Source organism: Metopolophium dirhodum, chromosome 1, assembly GCF_019925205.1.
Source record: "Metopolophium dirhodum isolate CAU chromosome 1, ASM1992520v1, whole genome shotgun sequence".
Taxonomy (NCBI): Eukaryota; Metazoa; Arthropoda; class Insecta; order Hemiptera; family Aphididae; genus Metopolophium; species Metopolophium dirhodum.
In genome coordinates this window covers 123,138,855-123,165,923 of record NC_083560.1, presented here as the reverse complement: position 1 = coordinate 123,165,923, position 27,069 = coordinate 123,138,855, and the positions used below count along the sequence as shown (strand labels likewise).

The 27,069-nt window shown below is 26.1% G+C and overlaps 1 protein-coding gene across 2 annotated transcripts; it reads right to left on the bottom strand.

Annotated features, from left to right (window-relative positions):
* Positions 1-6,626: 6,626 nt before the first annotated feature.
* LOC132934902 (arf-GAP domain and FG repeat-containing protein 1) lies at positions 6,627-26,628 on the bottom strand. Of its 2 annotated transcripts, XM_061001311.1 has the most exons (10): positions 25,983-26,628; positions 18,732-18,825; positions 16,137-16,322; positions 15,867-16,047; positions 14,366-14,479; positions 12,457-12,624; positions 12,329-12,400; positions 11,501-11,566; positions 10,361-10,467; positions 6,627-10,285 (listed from the first exon to the last, which is right to left on the bottom strand). In XM_061001311.1, exons 1-10 carry the CDS (start codon positions 26,144-26,146, stop codon positions 10,235-10,237), a joined length of 1,203 nt encoding a protein of 400 aa, XP_060857294.1. In that variant the 5' UTR covers positions 26,147-26,628; the 3' UTR covers positions 6,627-10,234. The 2 variants fall into 2 exon arrangements, with proteins under 2 accessions (XP_060857294.1, XP_060857295.1); XM_061001312.1 differs by lacking the exon at positions 14,366-14,479 and having other exon boundaries at positions 25,983-26,617.
* Between the last annotated feature and the right edge of the window lie 441 nt (positions 26,629-27,069).

Below are 27,069 nucleotides of genomic sequence, written 5' to 3'. Positions count from 1 at the left end.
CACCCTGGGTTTAGCTGATAAAATACAAGTCTACAACTTGTATACTAAATCCGTTATAGCTATATTATTATCTATTTTTCATTTTTATAGTACTATATCTATGATAGTTTACTCAATTATAATTATAATAATAAGAAATTAACTGTTCAAAATAAAATCAGCACTCACAAACACTAAAGTATTTAAACACCTATATACACTGTAACTAAAAAATTATAATATTTTTTTTGGTAGAGGTACCTTATTATTTTGTTTAGTGTATCATAATATAAATATTGAAGATGTATTATCTATCTGGCTATAGCAAAGATGATGCACTTACCTATATTAATTAGGTAATTGAAAAATAACAATATTTTATTATATTTTTCATACTAATTATTAGGTACAATTATTATTACACTAGGTAAAAAATTTCCCATCGTGAATTTCTAAAGGAATTTAGAGTATTGGTGGGTACCAAAATTAAAATATTTCTCTGCACCACCAAAAATTTACACCACTGGCCATAAGTTATAACCACATAACCCGCTTTCTGAAGAACTGTAATTTTGGCAATACCACGTTATGGCTTGCCACCCTTCAGTTATAGGTAGGTACCTACGTACTAAAAATAACAAAATCGGTTCCTTATATCAAAAACTGGCTTTGCGTAAAAATTCCCGTTTTCCTTAATTTAATTTTTGTTTTTTTCAATTATTTAAAAAAAATACTGGGAATTTTCTATTTTTACCTCACAAAAGTAGCATATTATGAAATATTATGATAGAGACCCCCAGAAAGACATAGCCTGACCAGACGACGGTTTTGAAGGAACTAAAACACATGGGTGGTAGTAGCCGTACCGAGCGTAGCAGAACTTATTTATGTATCAAAGATAGGCACAGTGTACCTATTCAAAATCGGTACGGTGTGTGACGATCAGCGAATATAGACCACGACGAGACCCAGCTACCATCACCCAATACCCCGAGAAACACATTGTCCATGTGGACGACGATTCTCGTCCATTCGGCAAGCCACGTACCTACCTAGGCTTGTCAATAATATAAAAATCAGCACAATTATCTGAAAAATCGTTTAATTCTTTAAGTGCGTAGGTATGCATAACACCCAACTACCCAAGGTTGCCTAAAATTAAATAGCAAAACAACATTAAACGAAGATTTAGGTAGCTACCTACAAGCTGTATCTAATAAAATTAATAATTTATTTATTTTCAATAGGTAGTTTTTTTTAATGTACCTATGATATAAAGTAGGTACTTAAATGTAGACAACATAATATGTGCATGACGATAGTAACACTATAGTATCTAGCTAGTTATATTAATCATATACAGACATACAGTGTTAGGTAAATTACTTTTAAAAAGTAATGAAATTAGTAATTACGTTACTCGTAACTTCAAATATTTTTATTTAAATTCCATTTTCGTTACCTAAAATTATTTTTATCACGTTACATTACTATTTCATTAATAAAGTAGTGCGTTACAAATAACGTTACTTAATAATTATTATGTATACATTTTAGTATTTCACAATCGTAGACCTAGTGATAAAAGACCTATTATGTACAAATGTACAATCATCTCACCTATATGGCTAGGTATATAGTCACAAGTCATAAATCATAATTTATTTTATTTTTAAACCAAACTCTTTTCTTTCTGCTAATAAAGTGATAACATTTATTCCTGGAATGCTTAATAATATTGTTAACCATTATCGGAATCAAAAATAAATATAATTGATTTTTATTTTTCCTGGGATATCCTATCGGTTTTATTTTTTGTAATACATTCAAAACTATTATTTTAATAACGTGGAAAATAACGCGTTGCTTCATAGAAATTACTTTTCAAAAGTAATTTTGTTACAATTGCGTTACTTTAAGTAAAATGTAATGAAATTACTGCTGCGTTACTGAAAAAGTAATATACCTAGGTGCCTAATTATTGAAAACAATTATATATATTATTAGGTATACCTAGGTACCTATGTATTTATATGTTAGATAGGTACATAATATTTCTAACCACTGTGTGACGGGGAGTTATAAGACCATTCCCTCGGGGGTTTTTACACCTTTAGCCATATGTCGCGAGGGCGGCTCCTTCACGCCTTTGGGTGACGCGGAAACATCCCTCCGACGGGTTACGTCAGGGCGCCCTGGCGCCAGGCTGACGATCCCCCGCCGGCTGCTCTCGTACGAGATAGATCGGTGGGTTTCGTATAACCGCGTCGGCGAGCGCTGGATTCGACCCAGTCAAGTAACTCCCCTTCTACTAAGGCGCTACTCCCGACAGCCCTCGCGAGGCCATCCACATATATCGCGAACGCGCGGCCGGCGAGCGCGAGCACGCGAGGTACACGCGCGCGTCGGCCGGACGCACGCCACACAGCTCGACGGGCACTGTTACCGTTCGGGCGTAAGCTAGGTCGGATTTTCAGTGGGGCTGTCCTCGTCGCCCGCGAGATGAGATTGAAGGATCCGTTATCCAGAGTACTCACAACGACTCTTTTCCCACTAGCATCGACACCGGGGCAGTTCTTACGCTGACGCGATGCGACCTTTTTTGAGTGGTACGGTTTTCTTTTGCCGGGTGCCGTGTCCGTACCGAATGCTCGGGTTTGAGTGCTTGACGGTGTGTGTCCCCCAACCGGACTTCCACCTTGCACGTGTTCGCACACGAGTTGGTCGGGCCCGTGTGCTCTCAGTCAGGTTCGTGCTAGAGGCACCAGCGCGCTGACGGAGGTCCGCGTCTGCTTCCCACGTCATGCTCTGGCGCCTCTCGCCCAGGCCCACTGGTTTGTCGCAGGTGGTATGATTCCCCACTTGGGTAGGTGGTTCCCGTGCGGAAAGAGGAAGGTGCCCTCCATCACCTCGGTCGTCCTTATGCGGAGACCCACGCCGGGGTCTTTTGACGTGCCTATCAGGTCTACCCTTCCTCAGTGCGTTGATACGCCTGGAACACGGTTATTGGTTTTCCCGTGAGTCCGCGCTCTGCGTTTCGGTCCGCTCCGATCGCTTGCACCTTGAGCGCGGAACTTTTTCGTAGCTAACGGTCGGGCAGTCGTATGTGTAAGCAGATGCTCTGCGATCCTTGAGGACCTGCATTTGGCAAGCTGCCCATCTCCGGGGTATACTGTTGGAGTGGCTGGTCTGCTGAAAACTGCCTAGCCAGTCCTCTTTTCCTTCATTGATGACCCTTTCCCGTCGCCACCGGTAAGTCTCTGAGACCACCTCAAGGTGCTTCCTATTGCCCCGGGAAGCTCGGTTTGGAGATGCGCCCTCCACTGGCGTTGAGATCGGGACGGGGCCCTCAAGTGGCCCGGGGGTGCGAAGACGCCTTCCGGCCGTTCGTCATCCGCCCAGTCCTGTACCCGGGCAGAGGTACATAATATATCATTTTTATACTTTTCTATAATATGTAGGTACATTGTACAACATAAAGTAAATATTTAACTTTTTGGTCAAAATCGGTTATGTTCATTTTAATAGAAGTCTATAGCCTATAGAAAGGTACTCTAAACTTGGTGAACAGTCACATTGTACGGTCTATTGTTTAAAATATAAAACGTAGATACCTAATGTACTGTCGGAAGTGGCATATTCAGCTTTTTTGAAAATGGGTGAGACATACATTTTTGACTATTCTCAGACCACGTTATATATCAGTAAGTATAAGTTAATTATTGCTTAATCATGTATCTTGTATGACAAAAATAAGCCTAATGGAGATATCACATATACTCCCTCAGTCTTGTTGAGAATACTTTTCAAATGTGTTCAGAATATTATGTATTTAAATATTTATTTAAGGGGCCTCGCTACGGTCATTATTTAAGGGGCAACGTTTAGGCGATTTCTAATCTTGTCATAGCCGCCTGGGATCTATGTGTTAGTTGTAAATGATTATTAGTGTGAGTGAAATTAAATGCGGGTATCCTCTATCGTACGCGCTTGCACATGTAAATAACTCGATAACTATATCAATTTCACTACACGAAGTTTACAAAAACATACATTTGTTTTGACAAAATTAAAGTTAGTTAACGTTGTCTGATTTTGATTCTGAAAAAATATTTGAGTTCAGCAGAAAAATGTCTGTAGATCGTACGAAACATTTTTCGTTTTTAATTTTAGTTTTAATTTTAATTATGATTTGAAAAGTTGATATTTTCAAGTTTTAAATTACAGTTCACAATAATATAAAATTTAGTTTTTACAAATTGCTTCGTAGGATCTATAGACAATTTTCTGGTAAGTTCAAATTTTTTTTCAGAATCAAAATTGGACAACGTTTACTAACTTTAATTTTATCAAGCTAAAAAACTTTTCAGCTAAAATTGGCGGCAGTAGGCCTTCAGTGTTCAGTGTTCAATCATTCTGTTATCTGCTTGTATTTTGGCAAAATCTTATTTATAAATTCTCAGAATTTAGAGCCATTAAAAACTAATATTTTTGAAACAAAATTTAAATTAGTACATTCTGAAATATTGGTCTTTGAGCCACTAGAATAAAAAAAAGTACCTATTTAGTATTCTAGAATAAAAATACAAATAAAAAGTATATTTTAAGTATTTAAAATACATTGGTCATAACGTATTTGAAATAGGTACAAAAATAAAGAATTTGAATAGGTACTTAATAAGACTCCTTGTTCTCCCCTCCAAAGCATAACTCTGATGGTCGGGTAAAAATGTACATTGCAGAACCCGTAAACCTACACTTTTTACTATTATATACATATAAACATTAAACAAGCATAGGTACCTACAAAGTAATATAATATATACAATTAACAAGTCATGATAAATTGTATTCAAAATGTTATAAACTTCAATGAGAATTAAACATAATTTTTATCTAATAATATATTTAAATAATTAAATAGGTATACACATAAATAGGCCATGGCCTAACCTATAAAATCATGATAAATAAGTAATATAAGTCAAAACCATCTTTAACGAGTATAGGTTGCAATTTAGTTGAAATCATATAAAACTTTTTAACATTGTTAATATAATTTGTCATGACTTCAGACTTGTTTATATTATATTCTATGCACTAGTGTCGTGTTCTAAAATGCACATTTTTACCTGACCGTTCAAAGTGTCCGATATTCTGATATTCTTAATATTCATTTTTACCCAAACCATACAAAGCGACTTAGAACTTTGTACTTATTTACTTTAAAAAAAAATAATAAAAGTAGATATCTATATCATAATTTTTCTAAGCTACCCATAACATATGATCCAATACATAAAAATTGATGGTAAAATCATTAGATCTGTCGGTAAAAATATGTTAAATATGATCTATGTTCTTATGTAATATAAAAAAAAAGGTAATTAAATACTTTAAAACACTGGGATAGTGCAGTGGTCTCTGTTTTTGGGCCACACAAGCTTAAAAATTGGATCGCGAATTCTTTTTAAAATAAAAATTTAATTTAATAGATGAAATAAACGTCAAATAAATGAAAAATGAAAATACAGTTAATCTACCTATATTCTATAATATAATGAATATCAAATCACAGTTTATATTTCATATACAGGTATGATACAATTACATATTATAGTAGGTGGAATTTATTATGTGAAAACACTCAAGGACAAACATCACATTCATTTTTTTCTATTCTATTGATTTTTTTATCCAGTTATAAATTATAATAGTACTATTACAAAGCAATTTTAGCTTTTTTTGTTTTTCTACAAAGCTTAAGTGGGTTGCAAAAAATGTAGGCCTAAAAAAGTGGGTTGCGAGTCCAAAAAGGTTGAAGACCACTGGTATAGACGTATAGTGTATGTGTGTTAAATTATGCATTGTATATTAATTTAATAAAATATAAATGTAGTATTTTGTAATAGACAATTGTTGAATTTACAAGAGATTCCTAAATATATAAATGTGTTAATAATAATATTATGATTTGGAACCCATATAATTGGAATCACAATATATCATTTTATTTTACATTTATACATCATTATAGCTCCTAACTATCTTAAATGTACGATTGTAGACAGGTAATTAGGTAGATAGATGCTATAAAATCAAAAATTTAATTTAAATTAAATTATACAAACCAATTAAATTATGTTTATATATTATGGTAAAGATCAATAATGTTATACAATTATTCTTAAATATTTTTGTACTTAATATTATTTATATTACAAAATATTTAAATACATAGGTAGGTAATCACTGGTAGAGAGATTAGATAATTAGATACCTAGTAGTTAATTTTTTGACACGTGTGATATTAACTATTGTATAAATTACTAGGTTTTATGATATCTAAGTATAATTCTTACCTACAAAAAAGTATAGAGTAACTACCTAGTACCTACCCATCATTACCTTAATTATATAATTATAAAGAAATACAATTAGTATATATATATATTACTTAATAAATTGTATTTTTTTATAATTATATATATATTGTGGCATCATTTGCAGGATTTGAGGATTTTATTTAAAAATACATCTGCAAGCTAAGTAGTAGGTCTAGGTCTGTAGGTTAGTAGTTTAAGTATTAAGGAACACTTATATGAAATGGCGCCACTTGTAATATTTTAGTTTAATATATTATATTATTCTCTATTGAAATAAATGTTTATTTTAAATCAACATAAATCTATAAAATATGACAAAAATTACACTGGTTATACAAATTAATGATGATTAGGTTAAACACAACCTTAGTGACAAATAACTTCAACTAAAAAGTAATGGTACATCAAATAATAATAACAATAATAATAGGTACTTATAATATTAAATATTGTATACATTTATTGTTCACTAGTTGTGTAAACATATTGTACTAGCATTAACAATCCTTTAGATTTGATATGAGTTCATGTGCTCTACCACAGAGGTTAACAAAATTGTCAAAATAGATCTTGAGTTATATAAATATAAATTAATCAATAGGTATATTTTTATTTTATAAAAAGTGTCCAAATAGGTACCCCATTAGAAAATAATTATTATATTCTTAAGTTAGGTGGATGAACTTAAAAAAAATACTAAATATATATTTTCCAATTAATAGCAGTTAATATTAAAATGAAATTAATAATTCAAATATTTTATTCAAATAATATAGTGACACTAAGGGTTATAATTAATAATGTTGCGAGTAAATATTTTCTCAATAAAATGTTAACGCAAATACAAAAATTATTTTGATAGTTTTATGAATAACATTTAGTGTTAAATCAGAAATATATAATTTTTTTTAATGGAAGTGAATAATATATTAATAGTATTTTTGGTAAATTTTTCAGTTGAATTAGGTAAATTTCATTGTCATAATAATATTGTATTGTTAATCAGGAATAATTTGTCTATAATGCTTGTATAATTCAATATTAAAATGTTTTATGCTTTTTGTATATACATTTGTTTTGGTAAAATATTTATTCTCCACAACCCTGTAAGTTTCAAGTACTATTATTCTACATAAATATATTTAATAAAAAAAAAACAACAAAACATATCTAGATTTGAATAGCAATATCTACCTGAAAATCACTGTAGAACTATCTAAATTATGGATCACCCTGTGCAACATATAAAAAAAAAATGTATTAGGTAAAACAGTCGAGGTACATATAAAAAGGGCCGATACAAATGTTTAGATATTGAAATGTATGATATGGAAGTATAAGACAGATAAATAAGTGTATTTAATTGACAAACGGTGATCAAGGTCAAAGAAATATTTTTAAATTGCTATGCAAATATACTAAATTAAAATAATCTTTATAAGATTTAAAATCTAAAAAGAAAGATAGATTAGATTGAATTTAAACAAAAATATTTGATTCTTGATTAATGAACTCGTATGCATAAGGGTGCTTACATGAATATATTATAATCTATATAATGTATATATTATATATACAATTTTTCATATTATGTTATAAGGATTTATTAATTATTAATATGATTAAACATTTTATAATAGGTATTTTTACAAAACATAAATAATTTGAGAAGAAAATTACTTTAAAGGAGTGATTTTATAATTTTTTATTAGAAAAAATTAAATAATAATTAATTTAACAACCAATGGGTAAAAACTGACTTTGATAAATATAGCCCATTCAAAATACTAATCCAACAAACTTAACTTACTCCAAGATAAACATTCTTCAAAATTAAACATACATTTTAGGTACAATAAAAAATTTATCACAGTTACATTTGTTAAACATGATTAACATACTTTGGTGCACACAAACATAATTCCAAGCAAATTTAGCATCAAATAAAAATTATAAACCATATAATATAATAAAATGTAGGTTTAATGTATGTTATGATTACAATATACATTAACATTCGTTCATTTAACTTAGTAGTCATTAATATTAATTAAAATCTTTGTTGTTGTTTTTAGTTTAGCCATATTAAATATGTATACATTTAAATATTAGTAGGTAATAAACAACATAAAAAAAAATAAAAAAAATATTCAAGTTTAATTTCAAATTAAATTGTGTATATCAATATTATATTTTAATGACACCTAACTGCTATAACAATTTTTTTGATGCTAAATATTTCTTTAAACATTTTCTTTTTTATATATAAATACAATGATTTTTTAAAACACAAATTTTGACTTACCATTACAAACACATAGAATTATAATCATTAAGAACAATAATTAGGTAAAATCTTGGTAAATTTTGTAAACATAAATATAAAATATAATAGTACTTTGTTTCAGGAATACTTTTTTCAATTTTATGAATATTACAATTAAAACTCTTTATACATAAAAAAAAAAATAACAACTTTCTCTTTGACTCAATATTACAATTTTTAAATCTAATACTCAAAATAGTTAAGTGGCTTAAATTTTGTTCGAAATAAGTTAAATAACTAAATAACTTATAAAGTAATCACTATGACGAATGTTAGATTATAATACATTTTCAATCAAAAATAAATTAGAATAAAACATTAATAAACAATTAAAAATATAAAATAAATATTGTTTAAATACTAATAGTTAATATTAACTACAGCCAGTACAAATTTGTGATACATGTTAAATGTTTGATGTAAGTTTGTATACACATTTATAATATTGGGATAGAGATTCTTTAAAATATATAAACTATTCATTTAATTTAATTTATTTGTTTTTACAATTGAATCAGCGGATCTCTTAAAATACATTAAAGTATACACTTTTTAGCAATCCCAATATTTATAGTTTTTATTGCATACATTAAGTTTATCCAAATAGTTACTATATTTTTTTTATAAATATGAATAAGCTATGAAGTTTTGAAGTTTACAATTAAACATTGAACATAAGTGATCAATATTTAATAAAATATGAAATTATAATTTATGTACCAGACTGAAAAAAGAAAATGATTTTGATGACATACTATTAAATTTAAATGAATTCATAAATACCAGAAATAATTTTTTAGATAAATTAAAGTATAGTATAATTAGTGATTTATTTAATTTAAAATTATTTTAGTACACTCAGACATACAGTTCAAAATTCAAAAACATTGGGACTGCTATGAACTTTATAGTACATAAGGATACCTACTAAAAAAATTATCAAAACTTAAGCACAACTCTTTAATGTATTCAGGTGAAACTTAAAAGTTTGGGCATGCAATAAATTGACACATTCACTAATTTGCAAAGATTCTGGAGTAAATATAAAAATAAGTTTCTTGTCTCATAAGTTAGTAACTTGCAAAACTAACTGTGTTATATGCATATTAATGAATATAACACTGCAACATTTGTCTTATACACTGATCATGTGAAATATTGAATAGTGTATTAAGTTGCATAGGCATATATTTAAAACTTACAAAAATAATTTTATGTAAAAAATAACTATGTAAAAACTTGAAGCGAACTATAAATATTTTCAAGACTAGACAGTTGCATAAATTTGAATGTAGGAATAGTAATAAATGGCTAGCTATATGATGAGATTATATGCTTGAAATAAATAATTAATTAAATAACTAATATTTCTTACTAATTATTATTATTGTATATGTTTAATTATATTTTTCGCCAAGTTTAGATTTAAAACATAGTATTATAAATAAAATATAATAAATCTGTTGCTATAGTTAGGCATTGATGTTGAATGCTTTTCGTTTTACCAGATAATTTTATTTTCCCTGGTGAGACGTGAATGGTTTTATAAAAATGGATTGCTTGAATGTTTATTTAACGGAGAGGCTGATCCAACCTATACAAATAAAAACATATTATACATTGCTGAGATTTTAAATAAATATAAAATGATTAATTTAAAGATAATTACTTTAAACGGATTTGAGAAATCTGCACTCCAAGGTGTTGCATCATTAAAACCCATCGATTGACTGGAAGTTAAACCATTTGGCCATTGAATATTATTCTGCCAATCATCTAAAAAATAAATGGTATTATAATTAAAATTAAAAATTACATGGAATAAAAATAATATACATGAAATATTAATTGAAGAAAGATTTGTTTTTATTTTTATAATTGATAGTTTAATAATTTTAGTATTTAAATAGTTATTTGGCAACATTTAAGGAACTATTTTTATTTTTATTTAAAAATCCAATTAATCAATATAATTATGTGCAATTAATATTATTTCTAAAAGTTAAATATTCTCAAATAATATTAAATAGCTTTGAAAAAAATTAATGGTAACGAAGAGTGAGAAATAAAAGTACAATTCTGAATGTCTTACCTATTTTTTTTTTTTAAAGTTTAACTTTCAGGTAAATTTTAGATTTTGAGCAGAGTGCCAAATATATTGATTTTACAATGATGAGTTGTTTTATTTATTTATTTTTAGTGTCTCTCACAAGCGGTAAAAATTCTATTTCAAATGTGGTTTCTGGTAATAAATTGGTACTTCAAGAGGTCTAAATTGAAGATTCTCAGAACTTTATAATTACATAGAAAAACAAAAAAAAATTTAAAAAAAATATGAATAAACACATAGGTAACCAATTAAAAAAAATTATTTTATTCTACTCAAAAATGAAAAATTAAACTTGATATTTCTCCATATGTTTTTACTAGCATTTTCTACACGTGGTATAATTTTAAAATTATTTTGATACTTTTTTCTATAAATATATTTGTTAATATTTATTATTCACTCAGTGAAAAAGCTTTAATACAATGAATATAATTATAGTCATATAGTGACACTCAGAATTGGTTTTTGTATACAACAATTTATCATTGATTTCAAATTTACCACATCCATTACAGTGACCTACTCAATGACAAGGTACACTTTCACTTGACCCCAACTTTACAGTCAGAATCTACTTAATACAGTACTTACTAGCTCACTTTTTCTTATTATTTATTTAATTTTGGTAATTTATATTTGAATGTATTATATATTAAAAAAAAATTATACCGAATAACTAATGTTAAAAATTCAATATACCTGGTATATTATTTGTAAATGGGTTAACTACATGATTTGTTGATGCCCAATCATCTTCAACACTATCTAAATTATTAATGACAAAGAATAAAATCATTAGTATTTACATCAATAGTAAATATTAAAACATATTGTTGAGAAGATGTAATACCAGTAATGTGGTTTCAATCTTACAAACGTACAACATAACCATTTTGCTTTCAGCAGAACAAATTTAGTGTTAATAAAAATATAAGTATTATACTCTATTCTAAATAAGAACAGTAATCGGTGGCCAATTTATGCTTGTTCCAAAGCAATGGCCTCTTGCGCATCGACTCGGTTGGGAAGCATCTGACAATACAATTCGCGGACGCCGATTTCTGACCATCGCGGACGCACCTAACATTCTTATTATGAATAAAGTATAGAGTGAATTGATCTATAATAAAATTTAAAGGTAAGGATATTGTTCAAAGTTTACTTTAAAATAAAAATAGCATTCAAAGCCTATGGGATACCCTAGATCAGTGTTTCTTAAACTTTTTGAGATCAAAAAACACCAAACAATAATATTTTTTTACGCGGGGCCTCTATGAAAATTAGTATTAATAACCAAAAAAAAAGGAGGTTAGAAGTTTTGAGTAATAGAACCCCTACAGGTTATTTGCAGAAGCCCATGGTTTCGCGAAACACTGCACAAGATAATATTCTTGCCTTCAAATTGAATAACAGCTGGGTCAATTGTCTATAATATTAAACCTGCTGGCATATTTGCTATGTTGTACATTTGTAAGACAAAGACGGCACAAGCGGGTGTGACATCCTCTTAACTATAAGCATTATTACTTTTGAATGGGTTCTGAGGTGTATTTTCAGAGACTTGACTGCTCCATGTTCCATTCAAAGATGCATCAGAACCTATAAACATTTATTACAGTAAGTTAAGCTTTAAATTAAACTATTATTTTACTTACTCCATGCAGAGCTGTTACTATTATTTAATTGGGGAGGAGTATCTTGTTGAACTTGAGATTTCATCAAGCAATCGAGATCTTTCAATGCAGCATAACGGTCTTCAGTTGGTGCTTGAGAACCATTTGCTTTCCAACTTGTACTAGGACTTGTACTTTCAATTGCTACACCTATAGTTTGTGCGATAAACTTGTAAATAATATAGCAAATTAAAGAATAAGCATCTGAGTTGGTTTTTTTTTTCGTAAGATAGTTCAGTATAAAATGTAAATTGATTAATTATTATTTATTACCAAGGCTCAGACTTTATAGCACAAAAAAGTACAATAATATGCACCATTATAAATATTGAAATTAACACAAATTTCGCTATAAAAAATAAAGAAAACAAAGCAATACTTTTCAAAATTATCTAAAATACAAATTTGTACACAATTTTTTTTTTCTTCTTAACTTCACTTTTAAACTAAGATTTATAAAAAACACAAAATAAAAATGATTTTAAAAAATGATTAGCAAATGCTATAGATTTTGAGCCCTGTTTATAAATTATTAAATAAACAGGATTATTCACATAAAAAAAAAAGAAATGCTTAACTATTTTTACAATACAAATCTAATATTATGCCAAATTAAAATTATTTGAACACACTATGCTTTTTGTTTTAATGATTTTTCATCTAATAGTCAAATGTGTTTATCAATTTATGTATGGTACCACACTAATAAATAAATGTATTTATAATAATACAAATATTATTATTAAATTTAATAAATAATTGTATTTATAAAATGTATATTTTATATTATACTATTTTAAGTTTTACACCAAAACACAAAAAACATACTATTCTATAAAACTATTTACCAAATATACTTATATACTAACATGCATACAGAATTTAAGTATGTAAAAATATCCTTTTAAAGGGACGTGATAATTCAAACTTACATGTTTAATTTCTGTCTTACAAATGCACAACTTAGCCAGTTTGAGTTCAACAGAATCTATTTTGTATAATATTCATCATTGGATTTAATATTAGTAAATTTACAGTAAATAATCAAACTTAAAGATAAGAATAATAACAGTGTAACACTCGTCAGTGTCAGTTTTATTTTTTTTTTTATAGATTTTGTGCGAAGCAATGAATATAATGATTGTACAATGATGTGTTTTTTTTAAATTAAGTATCTAATGACAGTTTTATAGTGGAAAAACATTTTTTTAAGCACATATTGTATATTTAATTTTTCAAATTTCATAAAATTTGTCGAAATCATAAAAATGTACAAATTACTTTGTATTTAGTTAAAAATGGTCTGATCAGTTAAAAAGTCTTAATAAAGACTCTCAAAAAGTCACTATACTCCCATATAAGTAGCACAGTCATAGGTACATAGTTCTGATAAACTCAAATTCGCCACATTTGTAAGAAAACAAAATACATGTGGGCATCACGCCGTCTTAATAAATTTGGTCTTAAAAAGTTTATTTTTTTTAAAATTACTATAAATATATTTGTTTTATAATATTACATATTTATAAATAAAAAAAAATGTAGTAAAATATATTATTGATATCTAGACAATGATACTGTGCTTAATTGTAGCAACTATTCATGGAACTTAATTTATACACTAGCTTGTAAAATATAAATTTTTTTAATTGAGTGATTTTGTAGTTTAATTATTCTAGTTAAAAATACAGTGTAAACTCTAAAATGTAGTTAATAATTTTAAATGAAAATATATTTTTAGGATATTTGTACAAATAAATATAAAGTAAAAGAGAACATACTGATGTTATCAAGCAGTTATTAAGAAAAAAGTGCTATTTCAAACAATTATTTCTAAGCTTTAAAACCAAGAACGTGAATAATCACATCATCAAACCAATTTAAGACTCACTCCATCGATTATTTATGTTGTTCGGTTTTCTTGCTGGTGAAAATTGTATTGGATTTGATGTCAAATAATCAAAATATCCAGTTTGAAGTGGTTGAACAAACTTAAAATTTAAGTCTTAACAGAAATCAATAAATATTAGGTCATAAATTCTATTTTAATATTTTTTTCGAGGACACCAAAACAACATTTGTGTTTTATTGTTCAGCAGTTCACATTTTATTTTATTATTTTTAATATTAGTATGAATTTAGTTATTTTTAAACTTAAAATGTAATATTTTGTGTACTTATAACTCGTATAAAAATTAAAGAATTGAAAAAAAAACCTTCAACAAAACACAATATTTTTTACCATTAGTATTAGTAATTTGTGAGTTTGCTCATATATTAAAACTAACAAAGTTAAACTTGAGCAGCTAAACGTAAATTTGGTATATTACTTATGATAGTGATAAAAAATTGGGGTGTTATGTAAAAGAAAAATTAAGCATGCCTACTTTTAAATTTGGATTTTACATAGATATTGCAAAAGCCTGAATTAAAAGTGAGGTAGATTCAGTGTTTAGGTTGGTTGGAACTTACAAATTAATCATATTAATACATTTTTCAAAACAGAAATTATGATACCTCAACATTCAAAAGTCGTTAATACTTTTTAAAATACATAATTAAAATTACTATTAGTCTTATTTTATTATTTTTTATATTAAAGTATAAATACTAGCAAATATGTAAATTGATACTGTAACATATTAGGTACTATTTAAAGGAAAACTAATATTGCTATGATCTAAAGTCGTCCTTTAAGTGAACTAAAATATAATAGTATATAATAGTATTTTATTAAAATAAAATATATTTATTTCATTCTTTGATATAATGTTATACTGTATTATAAACATAGTATAGTTAAATTAAATGTACACAATTGTACAATTTGCTTATAGTAATAAAATTATAGATATTATAATGATTATAATATTTTGTGATTAAAAAATAATCATTGGAAAATTATCCAAAACTAATAGATACAAAACTGCAATTACAACAGAATTGTCAATTGCTGTAATTTTAAGTAAGTAAATCTATGATATAATATTCAGACCTCACAATTGTAGATTATAACATTTTTTTTTTAAATATTATTTTTGGAGGTATTTAAAAAGGTAAAAACTTACCATTAAGATTAAATAGTAAACATGTTTAGTAGTTACATTTGAATAGTTAAATTAATTTTTTAACCCTTTCACTGCTACACTATTTATCCACTGCAACCGCTGTATGCTATGTAAAAAAAATTTTTATTGCTTTTTTTTAAGTTTTTAAATTTTGAGATCTATATGATCTAGTTATTGAAGTTTAAAATAATGCGAACCATCTTTTCCAAAACTTGTACGGTTACCGGAAAAGGAGAATATTATAAAATATAGGGACGTAATTGTACGTCTGGAACAGTGAAAGGGTTAGAAATATAATAAAAATATAATAAGTGTTATACATACCAATATTTTTAGAAGTATCAAAAGATGTAGAAAACACTGGATTATTTTCAAAATTTGCAAAAGATTGAGATGTTTGAATTGGAGATTGATTTTGGTTCGAGGGTTCTTCTTTTAAAAACTCAAATTTGTTTGGGGATGATATATTTATTGCAGGTGTAGTAGTAGTAGTAGTACTAGTGTTCTATAAATAGTTAATAAATTAAAAATATATAATTAAATATTGAAATAGATATTTTCCATAAAACTTAAATGCTTGAATAATTTATTTACTTGATGATTTGTAGTAAAAGTGGTAACAGCAGGCCTTGCCTGAGTACCATTATTTAGTTTTTGTGAAACTTGATCAGAATAATACATTTTTTTTTCATATTTCGCAACCATAAATTCTTTTATTTGTTTTTCATCTTTTGTAGGTTGTTTTGAGTCATACATTCCTAACCAAACCCTTTGACAGCTCTACAACAAAAGTGTATATTTGATTAAATCTCCCGTCTTTGTTGTAATTGAGTTATACATCATACATAACATATTTAATTAATAATGTGCATTTGTTTGTGTTATACAGAAATAGGATGATTGAAACACAGTATATTAAAACGATAGTCATTATTTCTTTACAGGTAAAAAATAAATCAATAAATTATATTTGATTTTAAAAGTTACAAAAACTTGAATTCATAATGTGATTGATATTGATTAGCTGTTCTAATACATGTTTTACATTGCATGCCCAAATAATGATACACTAATTCTGAGTTGCATGAACATTCACTTAACATTAAATTGTATTTAATCAATAGTGAGCTAATGTTTTCTTAAACATGATTTAGTTTCCCATGGTTAGTCCATTAAATTCATTAATTTTACATGCAACCTGGACTAATAGTATTAAATAAGACATTTAACGGATGAATAATTAAAAAAAATAAATATATTTAATAATAACTTATACAGTTTAAACAAGATTGTATGTCATCAAACTAAATGTATTTGTTGAAACATTGTTTATAATAAAAAAAACTGTCTTAAATTTAATTGAATACTAAAATACTAAAATATACTAAAATAAATTGAAATACATAATCAAGCAAATAACTTATTATATTAGTTTACTAATTACTTAGTTTACTTATTTATAATTTGTAATAGGTAGTGATTATTAACAATTACATGCAAAGGTTATGACAAAATTTTGTTCAACCTACCAAATTAAGAAAATGCTAACGGTTAATACTAATATAAGTATAATATAACATAACTATTCTTAAAAACAGATAATGATCCATCATTATTTGTTTGAATATTACTAAAAGTAAATAGAGTATTATGATTACTAAAAATTACAAAAAGTATTTATTTTTTTTTATTGGGTAACCCGCGGCAACATAGGCCATTGGGTGTGGGGGAGGGCCCTGTAGGTTTTTAAATTGGGTAGGTTGGTACACGTGTGTGATGTGTTTTGGCAGAATTTCTAAAGGGGCACCCGTAGGTTTCTGCCGTGCCCCGGGTGGGGGGATAGCGGCACTTGTTCTCCAGACACCGTGACTTGCCCGAAGAAAAATTCCGCCCACGGCCGAGGTATCAAACTCAAGTTGGCTGTGTTGCAGCCGACGCCTTAGTCCGCTCGGCCACTCCCGTCCCCCACAAAAAGTATTGTTAGTTAGTATAGTTTAGATATTAATATTAATTCATACTATCCATTTTATAATTTTTATAATTAGTTTTATATTTTATAATTCATAATTTGATAGAATTAATTTCATACTTGCTATTTTATTTTGTCTGTAAATGATAGTCCTAATCCAGTGGTGCAATTTGGTTTTTTGGGTGTGAAAGAATTGTATATGAATATTATTACCCACAAATTATTTTTGTATGTATTACAAGTATACCTCAATACAACTATTGCACACATGTGTAATGTATGCAATGCCCTTATGCACTCATATTAACATAAAATTACATACCTTTTTAAAAGATACAATGACACTGACCACGATAGCAAAATGTATTATTTTAGTTGCCACAGTTGCAGACCACAGTGTAGTTAATTATAATCTATATTCTATATTGTTACCAGTTTGTATTTGTAATATTATTTACAACACTATGCACTATGCACTACAACACATGTTATCTTTATTTTTATACCAAAAAATGAAGTAATATTATCTTGGTTATTATTTATCTACTTATTATTTACTAATCAGTACCTAATAACCAAAATAATTACCTAACAGCAAACAGCCAGCATTGGGATTCAGTTTTCTAAAAATTATTATTGTAAATTATGATACGATAGAAGTATTATTGTATTAATACACTTATGTGGTGTGTACTAGTTATAAATAAAACGCTCACATGGAGTGGGGAGAATACTACAAGCACATATTGTAATTAAAATACTGCACAGCTCAAAAGTCACAACAATTAAACAAAATATAAATTTGTATTCAACTTTTGTTTCATTGTATGGTAACAATATGTAGAGGAAAATGATGATTAAGAACAAATTTTTTCAAATGAAACAATAAGAGTAAATAATATTTAAGCTATAAACTTAATAGGTACCTACAGAAATTTGTTACAAAATGAAAATAATTCTAAAAATAATATGTTTCAAGTATAACCGCCCTCAATCAAGTTAATATGATTAGGTACTATTTAGATAATGTCTAATTAGTAATTAGTGCCTTACACAATACAAATATATCAGTAATAAAAATATTTAACATTATAAATTGCATCATAGGTATCTGTAATATTCATTAGGACTTAAATACTTATATTAAAATAATATTATATTTTACAAAAACACTTAGTTTTTTCATAAGCAATCTGTCTGCAATATAAGATGTTACTTACTTCGTTTCCTCTGGATTTTATAAAGTCAATTTCCTCTGTGCTAAATGTTGCCATTGATACGCTTTTTACTCTGTGTGGTGGAGTAAGACCTCGTCTAAAACACAAATGTATTGTACATGAATAAGTGGTCACAGTTTTTGTTTTATAACTACGCAATTAAAATTTATCATACAACACATATGTATGTCTGTCACTTTGTTGACACTAAACAATATTATTTAAAACAGATGTGAAAATTAAAACAATTTGACAAATGTCATCAATAATTTTAAATATTTTACCGCCTCCTATCTAATTTATAGTACTAGTTGGTGGTTATATTAAATGATTATTCATTTATGTTTGAATTCTCCTATAGTATACATATTATACAATGCATATTAAAAATATGTTAAGTTTAAAATTCAATACCTATGATTTATTAAAAGGTCAAGTTTTTAAATGACCATATAAAATTTAACATTTATTACAAATACCTTAAATAACAATATATTTCTTACAATTTTTTTTTTACATTTCAAGGAATTAAACAACATGCGTTAATTTTTAATTTGGTAGGTAGTAATAATTTTTAATACAATTTAATTGATGTTTAATCAAGAATTTAGTTATTAAATTATTACTTAAAGGTGTTAAAATAAATAGGTATTATACATTTTTTTACTGGTTTCTTTTTTTATTATTAATTTTAATACATAGTTGACCTCCCCCCCCACCCCCACCGCTCTTAAATAAATAAAATGTTAATAATTTTGTTAATACACATACCAATTAAATGTGTTATATTAAGAGAATATCAGCGCACTATTTGTTTTCTATCTCTAGCCCACGCGCAACATAGACAAAATGCATTTGCGCAGAATGTATGTTTTTAAGTAATCTTAGAGTAAAATCAATCATTACAAAAAAGATAGAGATTAATATTTTTGACATATCAAATTCTCTAAATATTGTTTCAAAACGATTTAAACATAATTTAAATTTACAAATTTTTTTGTTTATTTTGAAAGACGAATGCAAAGTCAAATAACAATAAAATATAAAACCGATAGGTCATTCCCTCTAAAATATTATTCTCTATCTTTTTTGTAATGGGTGATTTTACTCTAAAATTACTTAAAACATAGAAAAATGATTCTGCACAAATGCATTTTGTCTATGTTTCGCGTGAGTCAGAAAGAGAAAACAAATAGTGTGCTGACATCCTCAATGATTAATCTTTTTTTATAAAATTAACAATACCTAATTAACTATGTATTAATTGAACCACATATATTTCTATGAATATTTAAAACTATCAAGACATTCATATCTGCCTTGTTCCATTTTAATAATTGTTAACCATTTTTATTCAATTATATAATATTATCATAAATCAGGAGAGATCTAAGAACCCTTTATGTAAACTCTCTACAGTCAACAAATAGTTTGATCATGATAAATGATATTTCATGAAAATTACATTATTATTATTAACATAACTATATTTATTTTTAAGCTGTTGAAAATATAATGAATATTAATTATTGAGTACCTATCAAATATAGATGAAAAGTGATAGACAAGTAAACATTAAATGATTTTAAAAAAGTTAACTATGCCTAACAACCGAGGGAATGGGCGCTATGAATGAATATAAGGAACTAAGCATACTCGAACCTCTCTTAATTTATTAACCTTGTTATTTATAAAAATATTATGTTTAAATAAATAGATTAAGTATACATTTCTTATCACTTTTGAATCGATTAAATAATAATAAATGTGTAAACTGTAACATAAAAAAAGATGTGCAAGTGGGTACCACTCTGCTATACAGTATCTAGATGTCAAGTGGGTCACTGAAATGAATGTGATAAATTTGAATTCAATGATATTATATCATTTTGACGAAAACTGATTCTGAGCAAACACAGTTTGTCAATCTTTATTACTAACTATATTTAATGTTATTAATGCTATTAAAGTAATTTATTTTACCATAAGTAGCAAAGTAGGTTGAATTAATTTTTTCCAAAAACATTGCATTTGAAAATGCCATTGTGTGTATAAAATATAATAATATACCTACTTTAAAAGTTTAAAGTGCCCATAGTTAATATTTTTAAATACAACAAAAAAACTAAAATTGTACTTCTTTGTTTAAATATCTGATTTTTCTCATATTTTAACATAAAATATCTATAAAAAAACTGTGTAAATATATTTTTTAGATTCTTTGGATACATTATTAACTACTTACTTGCAAATTTTAGTATTTTTGATAAATTTAAAAATATGGAAAAATGAACTTTAAATGCTTAAAAAAAAAATGGTGTCAATGCATTTTTAATACTTTTTAACTGGTAATATAACAACTTATGAGGAACCATGTATTCAATTTTCAAACTTTTTGACTGAGATGATACTTCAAACGATTATATAAAATATAGGATATACTATATTGTAATTAGTACACAGTAACAAGGATTTTATCAATATTTATAGATAAAAACTAATACAATTTGAAAATTTCTATAAATAGCTTAAAAAGAGTTAAAATTGTATTGTGTATGGATAATGGTCATATAAACAGTTAGTGAAAAATTGAAGTATCTACATTTATTCGTTTTTGAGTTATTGGAAGTTTTATATTTTTTAGTTCCCTAAGTACCAACTGGAAATTTGATTCACTTTCCTAGCATTTTTTCCACCCTAAAAATTGATGACAGACACAAAAAATAAAAATATACATCATTGTAAATTCAATACATCAATTAGCTCAGAATCTAAAATTAAACCAGGGTAACTTGATCTGCCATATAATACCATACAGCCAATTTCAATGATTAGGTTACAGTATAATTATGTTAATTATTTTATTTTCATTAAAATTTTGGGTAATAAAATATTTAGCTTATTTAGCATATTTTGGTAAACTATCAGAAAAAAATACTAATTTAATTTATTTTTAAAACTATTGTGATTAGTTTTAATATTACAATACATGCAAAAATATTTTACCAACCATATTTTTTTTTACATAGGTATATATAATTTTGATAAAAAAAAACACCCAGTGATATTACCTAACCTATACTGATAATAACAACAAATTTGTTTAATAAAAGTCCAAATATATTTTATTTTTAAAATTTTAAAAAAAAATCCACTAGTTTTAAACCCTTTTTAAGCCAGTGTATAGAACCGTTCAACGAAAAAACACTATTTTAACTGTTATTATAATGCAATTACCTATTAGTTATACAAGTGTATACCAGACTAATTAAAAAAAAAAAACAAATGGTATATTAAGTACATAATGAGGGTTATTGATTATTTTGGCATATTCTTCTAATTTTTTAGAGAATATTAGCATCATATTTTAGGTGTTTAAAAGAATATAAATTCGGACTAAGTTATAAACAATATAATAATGATGAAAGATGAAATTAAAGATCTACAATAATTTGCTTGTTATTTATACAAATTACACAAACGGAGTAATATTTAAAGTATTAAAACCAAATTTGGTATTTTTAGAATATTATTATGTATTTATTTTAGATTTTGCAGCGATGAATAATTAAAATAAAATTCTAAATGATGCCTTAAATAATATTTGGGTTATCGATAAATTCATTCTAATCTAATAACAACACAGTAAAATGGATTATTCTAAACGTAAAATTTGGTATGTTGTTTATATCTAAGACGACCTCTTAGGGAACACCATATATAACTGTTTGAATAATTTAGATTTAGGTATACACTAAAATATTTTATTTTAAACTTTGATGAATTGTATAGCTCTTAATAAAAAAATATATAAAATGTAATTTAAGATAACATTATATTTATGTATCTAATCATTATAATTTTTTTTAAACAGAATAGATGAAGATAAACGTGTTATTTTCTTTGTACTTAACGTATGTTTTATGCATCAATTGCAAATAAAATACTTATCTTTTTATTAACAGAAGGCATATGTTTTTAAAAGTATAAAAAAAATGATAAGTACATGTAAATATAAAACTATCATAAGTCATACATTTTTTAATGATTACCATAAATTGATTAAAATATTATTTATTTTAATATTATATTACAAGAAATTGGATTCTAAGAATTATAAATATCTAAATAATTTTAATAAAATACATATTGTTATGCAATGTACAAAGGTATATTATAATAGACAAATATAAGTATTTTGAAATTCTCACATATAGGAAATCAATACTGATGACTATAAAATTGTTAAATATACAGTTATGTAATTTTAACAGTAGGTAGAATGTACCTACTGATAGTTCAAATGTTACTATAATTTATAGTTTCAGTTATTTGTAAATAAAATAATAAATAGGAAGCTTAAAATATAAAAATCTCTATGAGATGCATATTTACATTGTTGGGCAATTTGGTTTTGTTATCTCGATAAATTATAGTGTTGTAAACAACATACTAATTGAACAGAATAATATTGGTAAATAACAGGTTAATCAGCCGAAAAAAAATTCTATGCTTATAATATTTATCAGTATCTGTTGCATAGCAGAAACATATTGTAACATTTTTTATTTTAGATTCTGAGCGAAGCGCAATAATTTATTGTATTTACAAAGATTTGTTTTTTTTTTTGTCTGTCATCAACATTGGGGTACTAAAAATGATCCAATTCTCAAGATCAGCATCCTTTATGATAAAAATTGAATCTAGTTGGTACTTTTAGGTAAATCGAAATTGAACATTTTAAGTAGTTGTAGTAACGTCAAGAAAAAAAAAAGTGTTTATTTTTACGCGAAACCAATTTTTGAAAAAAATCGATTTAATTGTTTTGGTGTAACTAAAAAACCGTAGCTTGACATTTTCACCAAATATTTATATCAGCTATATATTCTCCATGTGCAGTAACATTTATTTAATATTATGACCTAGCTAATTATAACCTTAAGAAATTTTTCAAATTTTGTAAATGTTTTTTAAATTATTACTTATTGATCAAAGTTTTTTTCTAAGTAAAATAACTTGAAAATTTAATGCAAGGTTCCTTATAAGTTTTATTAATGAAAGTTTAAAATTATTAAAGATACATACACAATAACTTTTTATATACATTTCAAGTTCAAAGTTTGACAAAATTCATTACAATTTCAAACCATTTGTTAGCTAGAAATTCATAAAAGGTTTCATTTTCATGGCTAACATTAGAAATTTTAATAAAAGATTTTTTATACATTTTTCTGCCTTAAAAAAAAAAAGTTTACCAGAAAGTAACATTAGGTTTTTATGAGCGTTTGAATTTTAAATTTTTACAATATTGGATTTTTATTATAAATTTCTATAAATTTTTGATAATTTGTTTAAATTCAAAAACGAATAACCGAATGTTAAAAAGACCATTTTCTATACAAATTTGACTCTTTTTGATCCATTTATAGCCATGAGAAATTTTTTAAATTTTTTAAATATTGTAAATTATTTTTCAGTTACAAATTGATAAAAGTTTTTCTTTTTATAGTTAAGATTAAACATTTATATAAAAGTTTTTCTATAAGTTTTTCTACCTATAACAAACAAAATAAGTTTACTGAAATAGAACATTAACTTTTTATGAAGGTTTGAACTTACAATTTTTACAATATTGAATTTTCACTGGTAAATTAACAAATTTTTTTCTATTTTTTTTTTGATATTTTGTTGTTTCTATAACAACTAACCAATGAATTCAAAAATAACACATCTTTTACAACGATATGCTCGATAACTACTATACAGCTGAACGGTACTCACTTGTCCGCTTTTTTATTTATCTAGGATCCATCTTTTTTAAATATTGATTCTATTATATTATAATATAATACTTATACTATAATCTACATACTATTATTATTCAAATTAATATTAATTAGTAATATTACAAAAACAAAATTTAAATAAATATAGTAGCATTTATTAGCAAATTATGACTAAAATAAATAACTTTACTATATAAATAACTACTTAAATGATATATTGTTATTTATTAGTTTGTAACTATTCGACATGTGTGATAAAATATTTGTATTAATTAAATGATAAATAATTACTATTAAGGTACTATTATTTGTTTATTTTAATAAAATTATCTTTTTAACATTTATTACAAAGGAAGTAAGCGAAACAAGAAGTAAACACATATTAATTGGAATTAAAGCCAACAATTATGGGCTCAATTTCCTACCAATTATAAATCTACAATAGATAAGTACTATTAATACAAATTTCTATAAATTAATTGGTAGGTAATAAATCATGAAATATTCATTAAACAATATAATAATACCTACCTAATTAAAAACCCTTAATATGAAATTAAAACTCTTACATTGGTAGGTAAATGGTAATAAATACCTATATATAATTTAAAAATTAGGAATAATATACCTATGATGAGTAAATTATGATACCCATAGAAAATTATGTCTTTACTATACAGATATCAATATTTCCTTCTTAGAACATTTAAAATTTAATTTGACTGTTTGTCAAAAATAAATATAATATATGACCTGTTGGTAATTTTTTTTTTAAAAACAATGATAAATTAACATTAAAGGATTGATAAGCATATATTTTATTTTAAAAACATTCATGTATGCAATATTACAATTAATAACAATAACTTAGTAGATGGATATATTTTTACCAGAAAATAATAAACAAATATCTAATAATAAATAAAAATGTAAATACCTACAGAAAAAAGTAAACAATTTTGTTGTTAAAAATATATATTTTTATAAATAAAAATAAGTTTATGGACATTTTTTTTATAAAAAAAAATATTTATTAGGTACCTTAATATTAAATACTGGGTATATGAATTTTCAGTTGTGTTAAGAATATGTAACTATTATACAAATGATATGATAACTTTATATATTATATATTACCTACATTATAAACCTATGTAATATTAAATGATAACACGAGTATATAATCATTGAAATGTTGTTTAAAATAAGTGGTTGAACTTACTTTATGGGTCATGAGTCATGGATTTTCAATTAATATTTAGGTACCTGTGTAAATGAACTGAATATGAACAAAAATTTTAATTTAAGTATTTATCTATCATAATGTCAAATTATTTTTCAGTAAAATAAAATTTAACTTCCTAACAATAACTAAATACAAAATGTATAATACATATTATTGATGTAAGAAAAAATATAAATGTCAAATGGATACACTTTTATTTTAAATAAACAGATAGGTACTTACAATAGTCCAGAACATGATGTACAGACAAATGAACCTATGGTAACATTCACATATGTTGGTCCTCTTTGGTGACAGTCGAAGCAATATTTATTTGCAGGCAATGATAGTTGTTCTCTGAGCACCATTAAGTTGTGTTCATCGAGTTTCTTTGTACCGTTAGCCATATCGGTAACAGCAGTTTAGTCAAATTTCTGATTATTGTAGTGTACCTACCTATATAATGTTACTCTGTATGAATATAGTAGACTAAGAGATGATTTATTACTGAAAGGCGTACGTGCCTTAGGGACCGTTAACAGATTTATTTTGCAAATGTAATTTCTTTAAATGGCTAACAACCTACAACAGGAGGAAATTGAAAAAAAAATTTAACTCAACGGCGCTTATAGAAATGTGAAACAGCACTAATTGAAATCAACTCGTCTGAACCTAGTATCATACTTAGAATCAATTCCTATCGCATAAGCCGTGTGGACGCGCAGGGGTTCCAAAAATACTATTCTCGGACATGTCCGATTCAGCGTAGGCCGTAGGTTTCTATTTCTGTGATACATAGATGACAAACATATTTTGGAATGAATGACATTACATTCGTGTGAGTAGGCGACAACTTTACTGTTATTACCATGAACTAAGATATATATATATATATATACATATATCTTAGTTCATGGTTATTACTTATTATATTATGATTTGATTTCTGACAAAATTATTAGATACGATAAGAGATTAGAACTAAACAGATGATATATATATGAACCAGGCCGTACTGTTACTCTACACAATTAAATATTGCATTTAAGTATTAAAGTATGACGTATGTTGTATACTTGTACGTATATTGTATACTCTATAGACGTATGAATAGATTTATGAATTTCTATTAATGTGTTTACTGCATAGACAAATGAAATATACAACTATACAAGTATAAAGTAGTAGGTACTAAAAAACATTTAAATAATATTCGTATATATATCATATTTAAATCTACATCACATAACAACTAGGTAAGTAGGTACCGATATTATAATATTATAAATTATAATTATTACACAATTTTAATTTTAATTATTTTTTTGAA

What these genes read in the sequence shown, in the direction of transcription:
- LOC132934902 (XM_061001311.1), bottom strand. Translation starts at nt 26,146, where the DNA reads ATGGCTAACGGTACAAAGAAACTCGATGAACACAACTTAATGGTGCTC. An exon ending in ACATCATGTTCTGGACTATT is followed by an intron (nt 18,826 to 25,982) that starts GTAAGTACCTAT and finishes TTTGTGTTTTAG; the next exon opens with ACGAGGTCTTACTCCACCAC. An exon ending in ATTTACAAATAATATACCAG is followed by an intron (nt 10,468 to 11,500) that starts GTATATTGAATT and finishes TTTATTTTTTAG; the next exon opens with ATGATTGGCAGAATAATATT.